This window comes from Catharus ustulatus, chromosome 33 (assembly GCF_009819885.2).
Source record: "Catharus ustulatus isolate bCatUst1 chromosome 33, bCatUst1.pri.v2, whole genome shotgun sequence".
In the NCBI taxonomy this organism is placed as follows: domain Eukaryota; kingdom Metazoa; phylum Chordata; class Aves; order Passeriformes; family Turdidae; genus Catharus; species Catharus ustulatus.
This window is the reverse complement of record NC_046253.1, coordinates 976,610-991,987: the sequence shown is the minus strand read 5'-3', so window position 1 is coordinate 991,987 and position 15,378 is coordinate 976,610. Positions and strand designations below refer to the sequence as shown.

The 15,378-nt window shown below is 40.0% G+C and overlaps 1 protein-coding gene across 1 annotated transcript in view; it reads left to right on the top strand.

The window, feature by feature from the left end:
* Positions 1 to 15,378, top strand: part of ATP13A1 (ATPase 13A1) — a 62,123-nt gene that overhangs the window by 26,466 nt on the left and 20,279 nt on the right. The window contains exons 10-16 of the mRNA XM_033083749.2: positions 949 to 1,075; positions 5,411 to 5,548; positions 7,006 to 7,126; positions 8,821 to 8,978; positions 9,952 to 10,124; positions 14,707 to 14,817; positions 15,233 to 15,358. Coding sequence (XP_032939640.1) covers positions 949 to 1,075; positions 5,411 to 5,548; positions 7,006 to 7,126; positions 8,821 to 8,978; positions 9,952 to 10,124; positions 14,707 to 14,817; positions 15,233 to 15,358 — 954 coding nt within the window. The remainder of the gene's footprint in view (positions 1 to 948; positions 1,076 to 5,410; positions 5,549 to 7,005; positions 7,127 to 8,820; positions 8,979 to 9,951; positions 10,125 to 14,706; positions 14,818 to 15,232; positions 15,359 to 15,378) is intronic.

The following is a 15,378-nucleotide window of genomic DNA, read 5'->3' as shown; positions in this document are numbered from 1 at the left end:
TTTTTTTCTGGAATTTTCCTGGAATTCCCATGGAACTTTCAAGGAATTCCCTGGGATTTTCTCTGGAATTTTCTGGAATCCCCTGGGATTTTCCCTGGAATTTCCCTGGAATTCCCTGGGATATTTCTGGAATTCTCTGGGATTTTTCCTGGGATTTTTTCTGGAATTCCCATGGAGCTTTCAAGGAATTCCCTGAGATTTTTCTGGAATTCCCTGGGATTTTTTCCCTGGAATTTTTCCCGGAATTTTTCTGGAATTTTCTGGGATTTTTCTGGAATTTTCTGGGGTTTCCCTGGAATTTTCCCTGGAATTTTCACTGAATTTTTCTGGAATTTTTCTGGAATTCTCTGGGATTTTTTCCTAGAATTCTCTGGGATCTTTCCTGGAATTTTCTGGAATTCCCTGGGGTTTTTTCCTGGAATTTCCTGGGTTTTTTCTGGAATTTTCTGGGATTTCCTTGGAATTTTTCTGGGATTTCCCTGGAATTTTCCCTGAATTTTTCTGGAATCTTCCTGGAATTCCCTGGGATTTTTCTGGAATTTTTCTGGTATTTTTTTCTGGAATTTTCTGGGACCTTTTTCTTGGAATTCCCTGGGATTTTCCTGGAATTCCTTGGGATTTTTCCTGGAATTTTCTGGAATTCCCTGGGATTTTTCCTGGAATTTTTCTGGAATTCCTTGGAATTTTCATGTAATTTTTGGGGATTTTTTAGTGGAATTTTCTTGGAATTTTTGTGGGATTCCCTGGGCTTTTTTCTGGGATTTTCTGGAATTCCCTGGGATTTTTTTCTGGAATTTTCCTGGAATTCCCATGGAACTTTCAAGGAATTCCCTGAGATTTTTCTGGAATTTTCTGGGATTTTTTCCTGGAACTTTCTGGAATCCCCTGGGATTTCTCTGGGATTTTCTGGGATTTTTCTCTGGAATGTTCTGGAATTCTCTTTCCCAGGGGAAGCTGCTCAGGACCATCCTGTTTGGGGTGAAAAGAGTCACAGCCAACAACCTGGAGACGTTCATCTTCATCCTCTTCCTGCTCGTCTTCGCCGTGGCCGCCGCCGCCTACGTCTGGATCCAGGGTGCGATTGGGGATTTGGGAATTTTTGGGAAATTTGTGGAAATTTTTTGGGAAATTTTTTTTAATTTTTAGGGGAATTTTTTGGATTTTTTTGGGATTTTTGGGGGATTTTTTTTGGATTTTTGGGAATTTTGGGGGAATTTTTTGGATTTTTTGGGGATTTTTTTTTTATTTTGGGGGAAGTTTTTGTGAAGTTTTGGGATTTTTTTGGGGAATTTTGTGGGAATTTTTGGGGTAATTTTTGTGAATTTTTGAGGGATTTTTTAGGAATTTTTTGGAATTTTTGGGAATTTTTTGGGAATTTTTGGGGGGATTTTTGGGGAATTTTTTGGGTAATTTTTGGGGAATTTTAGGGGGAATTTTTGGGAAATTTTGGGCAATTCTTTGGGATTTTTTTGGGAATTTTTTGGGAATTTTTGGGAAAATTTTGGGATTTTTTTTGGGAATTTTGGGGAATTTTTGGGATTTTTTGGGGGAATTTTTGGGGAATTTTGGGGAATTTTTCAGGAATTTTTTATTTTTTGGGGAATTTTTGGGAATTTTTGGGGAATTTTTTGGAATTCTTTGGGATTTTTTGGGGATTGGGGAATTTTTTGTAATTTTTTAGGAATTTTTTTTTAATTTTTGAGGAATTTTTTTGAAATTTTTTGGGAATTTTTTGGAGAATTTTGGGAATTTTTGGGAACTTTTTTTTAATTTCTTGGGATTTTTTTGGGAATTTTTTGGGAAAACTTTGGGAATTTTTTTGGAAACGTTTGAGGAATTTTTAAAAAAATTTTTTAGAATTTTTTGGGGATTTTTTTTTAGTTTTTGGGAATTTTTTGTGAATTTTTAGGAATTTTGGGGGGAAATTTTTTTTTATTTTTTGGGATTTTTTTGAGAATTTTTTGGGAATTTTTGGGAAATTTTTGGGAATTTTTTGGGAACTTTTGAGGAATTTTAAAAAAAATTTTTTAGAATTTTTTGAGGATTTTGGGTAATTTTGGGGGGGATTTTTGGGATTTTTTGGGAATTTTTGAGGAATTTTTTGGGAATTTTTTTGGAATTTTTGGCTAATTTTTGGGGGGATTTTGGGAATTTTTTGAGCAATTTTGGGGAATTTTTTGGGCAATTTTTGGGAATTTTTGGGGGATTTTTTGGGAAATTTTTGGGGAATTTTGGGGAATTTTTAGGAATTTTTGTGCAATTTTTGGGGAATTTTTGGGAATTTTTGGGAATTTTTGGGGAATTTTTGGGTAATTTTTAGGGGGGGTTATGGGATTTTTTTTTAATTTTTGGGAATTTTTTGGAATTTTTTGGGAATCTTTTGGGAATTTTTGGGAAATGTTTGGGAATTTTTTGGGGAATTTTTGGAAATTATTTTGGGTTTTTTGGGAATTTTTTTGGAAATTTTTGGGAAAATTTTGGGAATTTTTTTGGGAACTTTTGAGGAATTTTTTTTTTATTTTTTAGAATTTTTTGGGGATTTTTTTTTTAATTTTTGGGAATTTTTTGTGAATTTTTAGGAATTTTTGGGGGAATTTTTTTTTTATTTTTTGGGATTTTTTTGAGAATTTTTGGGGGGAATTTTTGGGAATTTTTTAGGAATTCTTGGGTAATTTTTAGGGGGATTTTTTGGAATTTTTTGGGAATTTTTGGGGGGAGTTTTTGGGAAATTTTTGGTAAATTTTTCAGAATTTTTTAGGCGTTTTTGGGAATTTTTTGGGAATTTTTTTGGAATTTTTGTGAATTTTTTGGGATTTTTTTTTAACTTTGGGGGAATTTTTTGTGAATTTTGTGGAATTTTTTGGGAATTTCTTGGGATTTTTTGGGACTTTTTGGGGGAGTTTTTGAGGAATTTTTGAGGACTTTTTTGGAAATTTTGGGGAATTTTTGAGGAGATTTGAGACATTTTTGGGATTTTTGGGGGAATTTTTTGGATTTTTTGGGGGATTTTTTGGGGATTTTTTTGGGAAATTTTTGGGGAATTTTGGGGAATTTTTAGGAATTTTTGTGCAATTTTTGGGGAATTTTTGGGAATTTTTGGGGAATTTTTGGGTAATTTTTAGGGGGGGTTATGGGATTTTTTTTTTAATTTTTGGGAATTTTTTGGAATTTTTTGGGAATCTTTTGGGAATTTTTGGGAGTTTTTTGGGAATTTTTGGGAAATGTTTGGGAATTTTTTGGGGAATTTTTGGAAATTATTTTGGGTTTTTTGGGAATTTTTTTGGAAATTTTTGGGAAAATTTTGGGAATTTTTTTGGGAACTTTTGAGGAATTTTTTTTTATTTTTTAGAATTTTTTGGGGATTTTTTTTTTAACTTTTGGGAATTTTTTGTGAATTTTTAGGAATTTTTGGGGGAATTTTTTTTGATTTTTTGGGATTTTTTTGAGAATTTTTGGGGGGAATTTTTGGGAATTTTTTAGGAATTCTTGGGTAATTTTTAGGGGGATTTTTTGGAATTTTTTGGGAATTTTTGGGGGGAGTTTTTGGGAAATTTTTGGGAAATTTTTCAGAATTTTTTAGGCGTTTTTGGGAATTTTTTGGGAATTTTTTTGGAATTTTTGTGAATTTTTTGGGATTTTTTTTTAACTTTGGGGGAATTTTTTGTGAATTTTGTGGAATTTTTTGGGAATTTCTTGGGATTTTTTGGGACTTTTTGGGGGAGTTTTTGAGGAATTTTTGAGGACTTTTTTGGAAATTTTGGGGAATTTTTGAGGAGATTTGAGACATTTTTGGGATTTTTGGGGGAATTTTTTGGATTTTTTGGGGGATTTTTTGGGGATTTTTTTGGGAAATTTTTGGGGAATTTTGGGGAATTTTTCAGGATTTTTTTTTTTATTTTTTTGGAAATTTTTGGGAATTTTTTTTGAAATTTTTTGGAAATTTTTAGGGAAATTTTTGGGGACATTTTTTGGAATTTTTGGGGAATTTTGGGGGAATTTTTGGTAATTTTTTAGGATTTTTTTTTATTCTTGGGAATTTTTGGGGGAACTTTTTGGGATTTTTTGGGAATTTTTGGGGGAATTTTGGGGAAATTTTGGGATTTTTTTGGGGAATTTTGGGGAAATTTGGGGGTGATTTTTTGGGATTTTTTTTGGCTCTTTTGGGGAATTTTTTGGGAAATTTTGGGGGATTTGGGAATTTTGTGGGGGTTGGAGGGGAAAAGGGGGAAGCAGAAAATTTTTAATTTTATTTTTATTCCATTTTTATCTAATTTATTCCATTTTTATCCCATTTTCACCCCGTTTTTTCCCTGTTAATCCAATTTTCACGCTTTTTTTCCCAAATTTCCCATTTTCCTCCCATTTTCACCCCTTTTTTGCCCAAATTTTCAGTTTTCCCCCCAATTTTTTCCCTCCCCAGGCACCAAGGAGGAACCAACACTGGCTGTTCCCATTTTATCCCATTTTTACCCCAATTTTTCCCATTTTTATCCCATTTTTTCCCATTTTATCCCATTTTAATCCCATTTATTTCATTTTTATCCCGTTTTTATTCCATTTTTATCTCATTTATTTTATTTTTATCCTATTTTTATCCCATTTATCTCATTTTTATCCAATTTTTATCCCATTAATCCAATTTTTACCCCATTTTTTCCCAAGTTTTTCATTTTTATCCCATTTTTATTCCATTTATTTAATTTTTATCTCATTTTAACCCCATTTTATCCCATTTTTACCCCATTTTTTCCCAAGTTTTTCATTTTTATCCCATTTTTATTCCATTTATTTAAGTTTTATCTCATTTTTACCGCATTTTATCCCATTTTTACCCCGTTTTTTCCGAAGTTTTTCATTTTTATCCCATTTTTATTCCATTTATTTAATTTTTATCTCATTTTTACCCCGTTTTATCCCATTTTTACCCCATTTTTACCCCGTTTTTTCCCTTTTTTACCCCGTTTTTTCCCCTTTTATCCAATTTTCACCCCGTTTTTTTTCATATTTCTCATTTCTATCCCAATTTTTTCCCTCCCCAGGCACCAAGGACCCCAGGAGGAACCAGTACCGCCTGTTCCTGGAGTGTGCCCTGATCCTGACCCTTTTTATCCCATTTTTATCCCATTTATTTTATTTTTATCCCATTTTTGTCCCATTTATCTCATTTTTTATCCAATTTTTATCCCATTAATCCAATTTTTACCCCATTTTTTGCCAAGTTTTTCATTTTTATCCCATTTTTATTCCATTTATTTAATTTTTATCTCATTTTAACCCCATTTTATCCCATTTTTACCCCATTTTTACCCCGTTTTTTCCCATTTTTACCCCGTTTTTTCCCATTTTATCCAATTTTCACCCTGTTTTTTCCCAGATTTCTCATTTTTCTCCCAATTTTTTCCCTCCCCAGGCACCAAGGACCCCAGGAGGAACCAGTACCGCCTGTTCCTGGAGTGTGCCCTGATCCTGACCTCCGTGGTGCCCCCTGAGCTGCCCATCGAGCTCTCCCTGGCTGTCAACACCTCCCTGATCGCCCTGGCCAAGCTCTGTGAGCAGAGGAAAAATTGGGAATTCTGGGCAGGGGGAGGGAGAGGGGAAAAAGAAAAATTTGGGGGATTTTTTTGGGATTTTTTTGGGATTTTTTGGGGGGATTTTTTGGGGATTTTTTGGGGGTTTTTTGGGATTTTTTGGGGATTTTTTGGTGATTTTTTGGGATTTTTTGGGGGATTTTTTGGGATTTTTTTGGGATTTTTTTTTTGGGATTTTTTTGGATTTTTTGGGGGATTTTTGGGGATTTTTTGGGATTTTTTTTTTTATTTTTTGGGATTTTTTTGGGATTTTTTTGGGGATTTTTTGGGGTTTTTTTGGGGATTTTTTGGGGGTTTTTTAGGATTTTTTTGGGATTTTTTGGGATTTTTTTGGGATTTTTTTGGGATTTTTTTGGGATTTTTTGGGATTTTTTTGGGATTTTTTGGGGCTTTTTTTGGGGGTTTTTTAGGATTTTTTTTAGGATTTTTTTTAGGATTTTTTGGGGATTTTTTGGGGATTTTTTTGGGGATTTTTTGGGAATTTTTTAGGACTTTTTGGGGGTTTTTTAGGATTTTTTTGGGATTTTTTGGGATTTTTTGGGGGATTTTTTGGGGATTTTTTGGGTGTTTTTTAGGATTTTTTGGGGTTTTTTAGGATTTTTTTGGGATTTTTTTGGGATTTTTTGGGGATTTTTTGGGGATTTTTTGGGGGATTTTTTGGGCAATTTTTGGGGATTTTTTGGGGATTTTTTGGGGATTTTTTTGGGGGATTTTTTAGGATTTTTTGGGGATTTTTTGGGATTTTTTTGGGATTTTTTTGGGATTTTTGGGGATTTTTTTAGGATTTTTCAGGATTTTTTTCCCCAGAATTCCTTTTCGCCACTCCCCAAAATCCCCTTTTTTTCCCAAAAAATTCCCATTTCCCCCCCACCAAATTCTGATTTTTTTCCCCCCCATTTTTTTCTCCCAAAATTCCCATTTCCCCCCTCCCAAAATCCCAATTTTTCCCCCAAAAAATCCCATTTTCCCTCACAAAATTCCCGGTTTTTTCCCCCAAAAATCCCCATTCACACCTCCCAAAATCCCCAGTTTTTCCTCCCAAAATCCCAGTTTTCCCCCCCCAAAATCCACATTTTCCCCCCAGTTTTTCCCATATTTTCCCCCAATTTACCTCCTCAAAATTCCCATTTCCCCCAAAATTCTCCCCAAAAATCCCTGATTTTTCTCTGCAAAGATCCCGATTTTTCCCCCCAAAAATCCCCAATTTTTTCCCAAAAAAATCCCAAATTTTCCCCCCAAATCCCCATTTTTCACCCTTAAAATTCCCAATTTTTTTCCTCGCAAAATTCCCATTTCTCCTCCAAATTTCCCCCCCTAAATTCCCATTTCTCCTCCTCAAAATCCCCATTTCCCCCTCAATTTTTTCCCCTAAAAATCTCAATTTTCCCCAAAAAAATCCCTAATTTTTCTCTCCCAGACGTGTACTGCACGGAGCCGTTCCGGATCCCGTTCGCGGGGAAGCTCCAGGTTTGCTGCTTCGACAAAACCGGGACCTTGACCAGCGACCACCTGGTGGTCAGAGGGGTGGCCGGCCTCAGGTGGGTGCTGCTCCCAAATTCCAGCTGGGAAATGAAAATTTGGGATTTTTTGGGATTTTTTTGGGATTTTTTGGGAATTTTTTGGGAATTTTTTTGGCATTTTTTAGGATTTTTTTAAAATTTTTCGTGGATTTTTTTTGCGATTTTTGGGGCCTTTTTTGGGGTTTTTTTGGGGAATTTTAAAAGTTTTTCTGGAGATTTTTTGAGGGATTTTTGGGATTATTTTGGGATTTTTTTTAGTGGACTTTTTTTGAGAATTTTTTAGGGTTTTTTTGGGGAATTTTTTGGTCCAGGTTTGCTGCTTCGACAAAACCGGGACCTTGACCAGCGACCACCTGGTGGTCAGAGGGGTGACCGGGCTCAGGTGGGTGCTGCTCCCAAATTCCAGCTGGGAATTGGAAATCTGGGATTTTTTGGGATTTTTTAGGATTTTTTTGGGATTTTTTTGGGGTTTTTTTGGATTTTTTTTTAATTTTTGCGGATATTTTTTGCGATGTTTTGGGCCTTTTTTGGGTTTTTTTGGGGAATTTTAAAAGTTCTTCTGGAGATTTTTTGAGGGATTTTTGGGATTATTTTGGGATTTTTTTTAGTGGACTTTTTTTGAGAATTTTTTAGGGTTTATTGGGGAATTTTTTGGTCCAGGTTTGCTGCTTCGACAAAACCGGGACCTTGAGCAGCGAGCACCTGGTGGTCAGAGGGGTGGCCGGGCTCAGGTGGGTGCTGCTCCCAAATTCCAGCTGGGAATTGAAAATTTGGGATTTTTTGGGATTTTTGGGACTTTTTTTGGGATTTTTTGGGAATTTTTTGGGGTTTTTTTGGGATATTTTAGGATTTTATTTTAAATTTTTGCGGATTTTTTTTTGCGATTTTTTGGGCCTTTTTTGGGGTTTTTTTGGGGAATTTTAAAAGTTTTCTGGAGATTTTTTAAGGGATTTTTGGGCTTTATTTAGGATATTTTTAGTGGACTTTTTTTGGGGAATTTTTTAGGGTTTTTTGGGGAATTTTTTGGTCCAGGTATGCTGCTTCGACAAAACCGGGACCTTGACCAGTGAGCACCTGGTGGTCAGAGGGGTGGCCGGCCTCAGGTGGGTGCTGCTCCCAAATTCAGGTTGGGAATTGCAAATTTGGGATTTTTTAGGATTTTTTAGGATTTTTTGGGGAATTTTTTGGGATTTTTTGGTGGTTTTTTGGGGTTTTTTTGGGATTTTTTTGGAATTTTTTTTGGCTTTTTTTGGAAATTTTTTGGGCTTTTTTGGGGGTTTTTTGGGCTTTTTTTAGGAATTGTTGGTGGGTTTTTTGGGAATTTTTGGGGCTTTTTTTGGGATTTTTTGAGGAGTTTTTTGGGATTTTTGGGGGGATTTTTTTGGGATTTTTTGGGAATTTTTTGGGGAATTTTGGGGAGTTTTTGGGTGGATTTTTTGGTGAAAATTTTTTTGTGGAATTTTCATGAGATTTTATGACATTTTTGGTAGGATTTTTTCTGAATTTTTTTTCTGGGAATTTTATGGTGTTTTTGTGATAATTTTTAATGTGATTTTTATGGCATTTTAATCGAATTTTACCCCACATTATACACAATTCCTCACAGAATTTTTACTTTTTCACCCAATTTTTTTTCCCTCACTTCAATTCCCTGTTCACCCCCTTTACCAAACCCTTTGGGGATGATCCCAAAATCCCAAATTTTCCCTCAGGGAAGGGAAGGAGGTGCTGCCGGTGTCGGAAATCCCGGTGGAAACTCATCGCGCCATCGCCTGCTGCCATTCCCTGGTGCAGCTGGAGGACGGGACAATCGTGGGGGATCCTCTGGAAAAAGCCATGCTGACAGCTGTGGATTGGACACTCACCAAAGGTAAATTTCAAATTTTTCTTGGAATTTTTTTTTCCTGGAATTTTGAGGCGTTTCGGGTGGGAAAAGCTCGGGGAAAAAAAAAATCGCAGCGTAAAAATCGCGCAAAAGTTCTGCAGAATTCCACAAAATATCACACAAGATGTTTCTACAAAAATTCCACACAATCTCTCAAAAAAATCCCTACCAAAAATTCCACAAAATTGCCACAAAAAAATGGCACAAAATTTTTCTGTAGAAATCGCAGCAAATCCTCACAGAATCCCCATCAAAAATCCCCACAGAAAATCCCACAAAATTCCCACAAAAAATAGCACAGAAAATTTTTCTGCAGAAATCCCAGCAAATCTTCACAGAATCCCTATCAAAAAATCCCACAGAAAATCCCACAAAGTTGTTCTACAAAAATCCCACCAAAATTCCCACAGAATCTCAACAATCTTACAAAATCCTTCTATAGAAATCCCCCAAAATCCCCCTGAAATCCTCACTGAAAAATTTAACAAAACTCTCACAAAATCTTCTCAAAAAAAAAAAAATCCAAAAAATCCTTCTGTAAAAATCTCTAGAAAAAATCCTCTGAAATCATTGCCAAAAAATTACCAGAAAATTCTCACAGTCTGTCACAAAAAATTTTCACAAAATCCTCACAGTATGCCACTAAAAATCTTCACAAAATCCTCATTGAAAAATTCTGGAAAAATCCCACAAAAATGCTCACAAAAATCTCCCTGAATTCTACTTTAATCATCCAAAATTCCATCTGAATTCTGATTAATTCCACCTATATTATCCAAAACTTCACCTGAATGATTTACAATTCTCTTAAATTTCTGAATTCTCCACAATTCCCACCCGAATCCTCCTCAAACCACCCCTAATTCCCAATTTTTTTTTAACCCTCCCCCCCAATTCCCAAATCCTTTTCCCTCCCAGCACCTCCTTTCAGGATTTCCTGATTTCCTTTTGTTTCCAGATGAGAAAGTTTTCCCGAGGAGTCTAAAAACTCCGGGAATGAGAATTCACCAGCGCTTTCATTTCTCCAGTGCCCTGAAGAGAATGGCGGTGCTGGCTTCCCTGGAAAACGCCTCGGGAGAAATCCGGTACCTGGCGGCCGTCAAGGGCGCTCCTGAGACCCTGCACGCCATGGTGAGGGGGAAAAAATGGGAATTTGGGAATGGTGGGAATGCTCAAAAGTCACTGCAGGCCGTGGTGAGGGAGAAGTTCCGGAGAAAAATGAGGAAAAATGGAAATTTGGGAATGCCAAGAGCTCAAAATGGCTGCCCTGTGGTGAGGGGAAGAATAGGCCCAAAGCCTGTGGTGAGAGAAAAACAGGCCCAGAGCCCATGGTGAAGGCAAATCTCACAGAAAATTAGGGAGTTGGGAATGGTGGGAATGTTCACAAGACCCTGCAGGCCGTGGTGAGGGGGAGATTCCAGAGAAAAATTAGGAAAAATGGGAATTTGGGAATGCCGGGAGCTCAAAATGGCTGCCCTGTGGTGAGGGGAAAAACAGGCCCAAAGCCTGTGGTGAGGGAAAAACAGGCCCAGAGCCTACAGTAAAGGGAAATTCCAGGGAAAAAGGGGAAGTTAGGAATGGTGGGAATGCTCTTGAGATACTGCAGGCCATGGTGAGGGAAAAATTCCAGAGAAAAATTACAAAAAATGGGAATTTGGGAATGGTGGGAGCTCAAAATGGCTGCCCTGTGGTGAGGGGAAGAACAGGCCCAAAACCTGTGGTGAGGGAAAAAAAGGCCCAGAGCCCGTGGTGAACGCAAATTTCACAGAAAATTAGGGATTTGGGAATGCCCCTGAGACGCTGCAGGCTATGGTGAGGGAGAAATTCCAGAGAAAAATTAGGAAAATGGGAATTTGGGAATGGTGGGAGCTCAAAATGGCTACCCTGTGGTGAGGGGAAGACCAGGCCCAAAGCCTGTGGTGAGGGAAAAACAGGCCCAGAGCCCGTGGTGAAGGCAAATTTCACAGAAAATTAGGGATTTGGGAATGCTCCTGAGACACTGCAGGTCATGATGAGGGGAAAAAATGGAAAAATTCCTGGGAAAAACAGGAATTTGGGAAATACCAGGAGCTCAAAATGGCTGCCCTGTGGTGAGGGGAAGACCAGGCCCAGAGCCTGTAGTGAGGGGATGAACGGGCCCAGACCCTGCAGTAAAGGGAAATTCCAGGGAAAAATAGGGAGTTGGGAGTGGTGGGAATGTGCACAAGATCTTTCAGGTAATGGTGAGGGGGAAAAAATGGAAAAATTCTTGGGAAAAATAGGAATTTGGGAATGCTGGGAGTTCAGAATGGCTGCCCTTTTATGAGAGAAAGAATAGGCCCAGAACCTGTAGTGAGGGGAGAAACAGGCCCAGAGCCTGTGTCAAAGGCAAATTCCAAGGAAAAACAGGGCGTTGGGAATGGTGGTAATGCTCCTGAGACACTGCAGGCCATGGTGAGGGGGAAATTCCAGAGGAAAACGGGGAAAAAATGGGAATTTGAGAAAGCCAGGAGCTCAAAATGGCTGCCTTGTGATGAGGGGAAGAGAAGACCCAGAGCCTGTAGTGAGGGAAAAAACAGGCCCAAGAGCCTGTGGTGAAGGCAAATTTCACAGAAAATTAGGGATTTGGGAATGCTCCTGAGACACTGCAGGTCAGGGTGAGGGGAAAAATTGGAGAAGTTCCTGGGAAAAATGGGAATTTGGGAATGCCAGGAGCTCAAAATGGCTGCCCTGTGGTGAGGGAAAGAACAGGCCCCGAGCCTGTGGTGAGGGAAAAAACAGGCCCAGAGCCCATGGTGAAGGCAAATTTCACAGAAAATTAGGGAATTGGGAATGCTCCTGAGACACTGCAGGTCATGATGAGGGGAAAAAATGGAAAAATTCCTGGGAAAAATAGGAATTTGGCAAATACCGGGAGCTCAAAATGGCTGTCCTGTGGTGAGGGGAAGACCAGGCCCAGAGCCTGTAGTGAGGGGATGAACGGGCCCAGACCCTGCAGTAAAGGGAAATTCCAGGGAAAAATAGGGAGTTGGGAGTGGTGGGAATGTGCACAAGATCTTTCAGGTAATGGTGAGGGGGAAAAAATGGAAAAATTCTTGGGAAAAATAGGAATTTGGGAATGCCGGGAGTTCAGAATGGCTGCCCTTTTATGAGAGAAAGAATAGGCCCAGAACCTGTAGTGAGGGGAGAAACAGGCCCAGAGCCTGTGTCAAAGGCAAATTCCAAGGAAAAACAGGGAGTTGGGAATGGTGGTAATGCTCCTGAGACACTGCAGGCCATGGTGAGGGGGAAATTCCAGAGAAAAACGGGGAAAAAATGGGAATTTGAGAAAGCCAGGAGCTCAAAATGGCTGCCTTGTGATGAGGGGAAGAGAAGACTCAGAGCCTGTAGTGAGGGAAAAAACAGGCCCAAGAGCCTGTGGTGAAGGCAAATTTCACAGAAAATTAGGGATTTGGGAATGCTCCTGAGACACTGCAGGTCAGGGTGAGGGGAAAAATTGGAGAAGTTCCTGGGAAAAATGGGAATTTGGGAATGCCGGGAGCTCAAAATGGCTGCCCTGTGGTGAGGGGAAGAACAGGCCCAGAGCCTGTAGTGAGGGGATGAACGGGCCCAGACCCTGCAGTAAAGGGAAATTCCAGGGAAAAATAGGGAGTTGGGAGTGGTGGGAATGTGCACAAGATCTTTCAGGTAATGGTGAGGGGGAAAAAATGGAAAAATTCTTGGGAAAAATAGGAATTTGGGAATGCCGGGAGTTCAGAATGGCTGCCCTTTTATGAGAGAAAGAATAGGCCCAGAACCTGTAGTGAGGAGAAAAACAGGTTCAGAGCCTGTGTCAAGAGCAAATTCCAGGGAAAAATGGGGAGTTAGAAATGGTGGGAATGCTGTTGAGACACTGCAGGTCATGGTGACGAGAAAAAAATGGAGAAATTCCTGGGAAAAATGGGAATTTGGGAATGCTAGGAGCTCAAAATGGCTGCCCTGTGGTGAGGGAAAGAACAGGCCCAGAGCCTGTGGTGAAGGCAAATTTCACAGAAAATTAGGGAGTTGGGAATGTTCCTGAGACCCTGTAGGTCATGGTGAGGGGAAAAATTGGAGAAGTTCCTGGGAAAAATGGGAATTTGGGAATGGTGGGAGCTCAAAATGGCTGCCCTGTGGTGAGGGGAAGAACAGGCCCAAAACCTGTGGTGAGGGAAAAAAAGGCCCAGAGCCCGTGGTGAACGCAAATTTCACAGAAAATTAGGGATTTGGGAATGCCCCTGAGACGCTGCAGGCTATGGTGAGGGAGAAATTCCAGAGAAAAATTAGGAAAATGGGAATTTGGGAATGGTGGGAGCTCAAAATGGCTGCCCTGTGGTGAGGGGAAGACCAGGCCCAGAGCCTGTGGTGAGGGAAGAAACAGGCCCAGAACCCATGGTGAAGACAAATTTCACAGAAAGTTAGGGATTTGGGAATGCTCCTGAGACGCTGCAGGCTATGGTGAGGGGGAAATTCCAGAGAAAAATGAGGAAAAATGGGAATTTGGGAATGCCGGGAGCTCAAAATGGCTGCCCTGTGGTGAGGGGAAGAATAGGCCCAGAGCCTGTGATGAGGGAAAAAACAGGCCCAGAGCCTACAGTAAAGGGAAATTCCAGGGAAAAATGGGGAGTTGGGAGTGGTGGGAATGTGCACAAGATCCTTCAGGTAACGGTGAGGGGGAAAAAATGGAAAAATTCTTGGGAAAAATAGGAATTTGGGAATGCTGCGAGTTCAAAATGGCTGCTCTTTTATGAGGAAAAGAATAGGCCCAGAACCTGTAGTGAGGAGAAAAACAGGTTCAGAGCCTGTGTCAAGAGCAAATTCCAGGGAAAAATGGGAAGTTAGGAATGGTGGGAATGCTCTTGAGACACTGCAGGTCATGGTGAGGGGAAAAATGGGGAAATTTGAGAAAAAAAAGAATGGGAATTTGGGAATGCCAGGAGCTCAAAATGGCTGCCCTGTGGTGAGGGAAAGAACAGGCCCAGAGCCTGTGGTGAGGGAAAAAACAGGCCCAGAGCCTGTGGTGAGGGGAAAAACAGGCCCAGAGCCCGTGGTGAAGGCAGATTTCACAGAAAATTGGGGATTTGGGAATGCTCCTGAGATGCTGCAGGTCATGGTGAGGGGGAAAATTGGAGAAATTCCGGGGAAAAATGGGAATTTGGGAATGCCAGGAGCTCAAAATGGCTGCCCTGTGGTGAGGGAAAGAACAGGCCCAGAGCCTGTGGTGAGGGAAAAAACAGGCCCAGAGCCTATACTGAGGGCAAATTCCAGGGAAAAACAGGGAGTTGGGAATCTGGGAATGCTCACAAGACCCTGCAGGTCATAGTGAGGGGAAAAATTGGAGAAGTTCCTGGGAAAAATGGGAATTTGGGAATGCCGGGAGCTCAAAATGGCTGCCCTGTGGTGTGGGGAAAAACAGGCCCAGAGCCTGTGGTGAGGGCAAATTTCAGGGAAAAATGGACTCTGAGATTGTTGTGAGGGAACTTTCAGGAAAAAATGAGAATCTGGGAATGTTGGGAGATCAGGGAGATGGAAATGGGTGGGAACTGTGAATTCCAATGGAATTATCCCAAATTCCCTCCAATTCCACCCAGATTCTCCCAAATCCCTGCCTCCCTTTCCCCCCAAATATCCTAATTTTCCCCAATTTTTGACCAATATCCTCCAGAATTCCCTCAGATTCCTCACTCATGGAATGTTTTCCCATTTTTCTTCCCAGTTATCCCAATGTCCCAGCAACTACCACGAGATCCATCGGGAATTCTCCCACGAGGGCGCGCGGGTCCTGGCCCTGGGCTACAAGGAACTGGGAGCCCTGAGCCACCAGCAGGTGAAAAAATGGGAAAAATCCTGGAATTCCAAGCCTGGGAAAGCACTGGGAGAGGGGTTGGTAAAAGGAGAGGTTTTTAGGGGGTGGAATTTGGGGTTTTGGGGGAGTTTTTCCAGGGAAATTCTCATTGCAGAGGATCCTGAAGGATTTTTTTCAGGGAAATTCCTACTCCTGAAACTGTTTTGAGGATCCCAAAGGAATTTTTTCAGGGAAATTCTCATTTTAGAGCATCCCAAAGGAATTTTTCCAATGAAAATTCCTTTTCTTTTGGGAATTTGGGATCACTTCAAGCTTTTATCAGCCCTAAACTCATCCCAGGGATTCTTCAAATCCCAAAAATCAGTGTTGGGGGAGGGATTTGAGTTTTTAAGGAATTTGGGAATTCTGAATTTGGGATTTTTTCCATGGAAAAAAGGTGAGAGAGATGAAGAGGGAATCCCTGGAATGTGACCTGAGGTTTGTGGGGTTCATCGTGGTCTCCTCCCCACTCAAAGCCGACTCCAAGGCCGTGATCCGAGAGATCCAGAGCGCTTCCCACCGCGTGAGGAATCCTGGGATTTT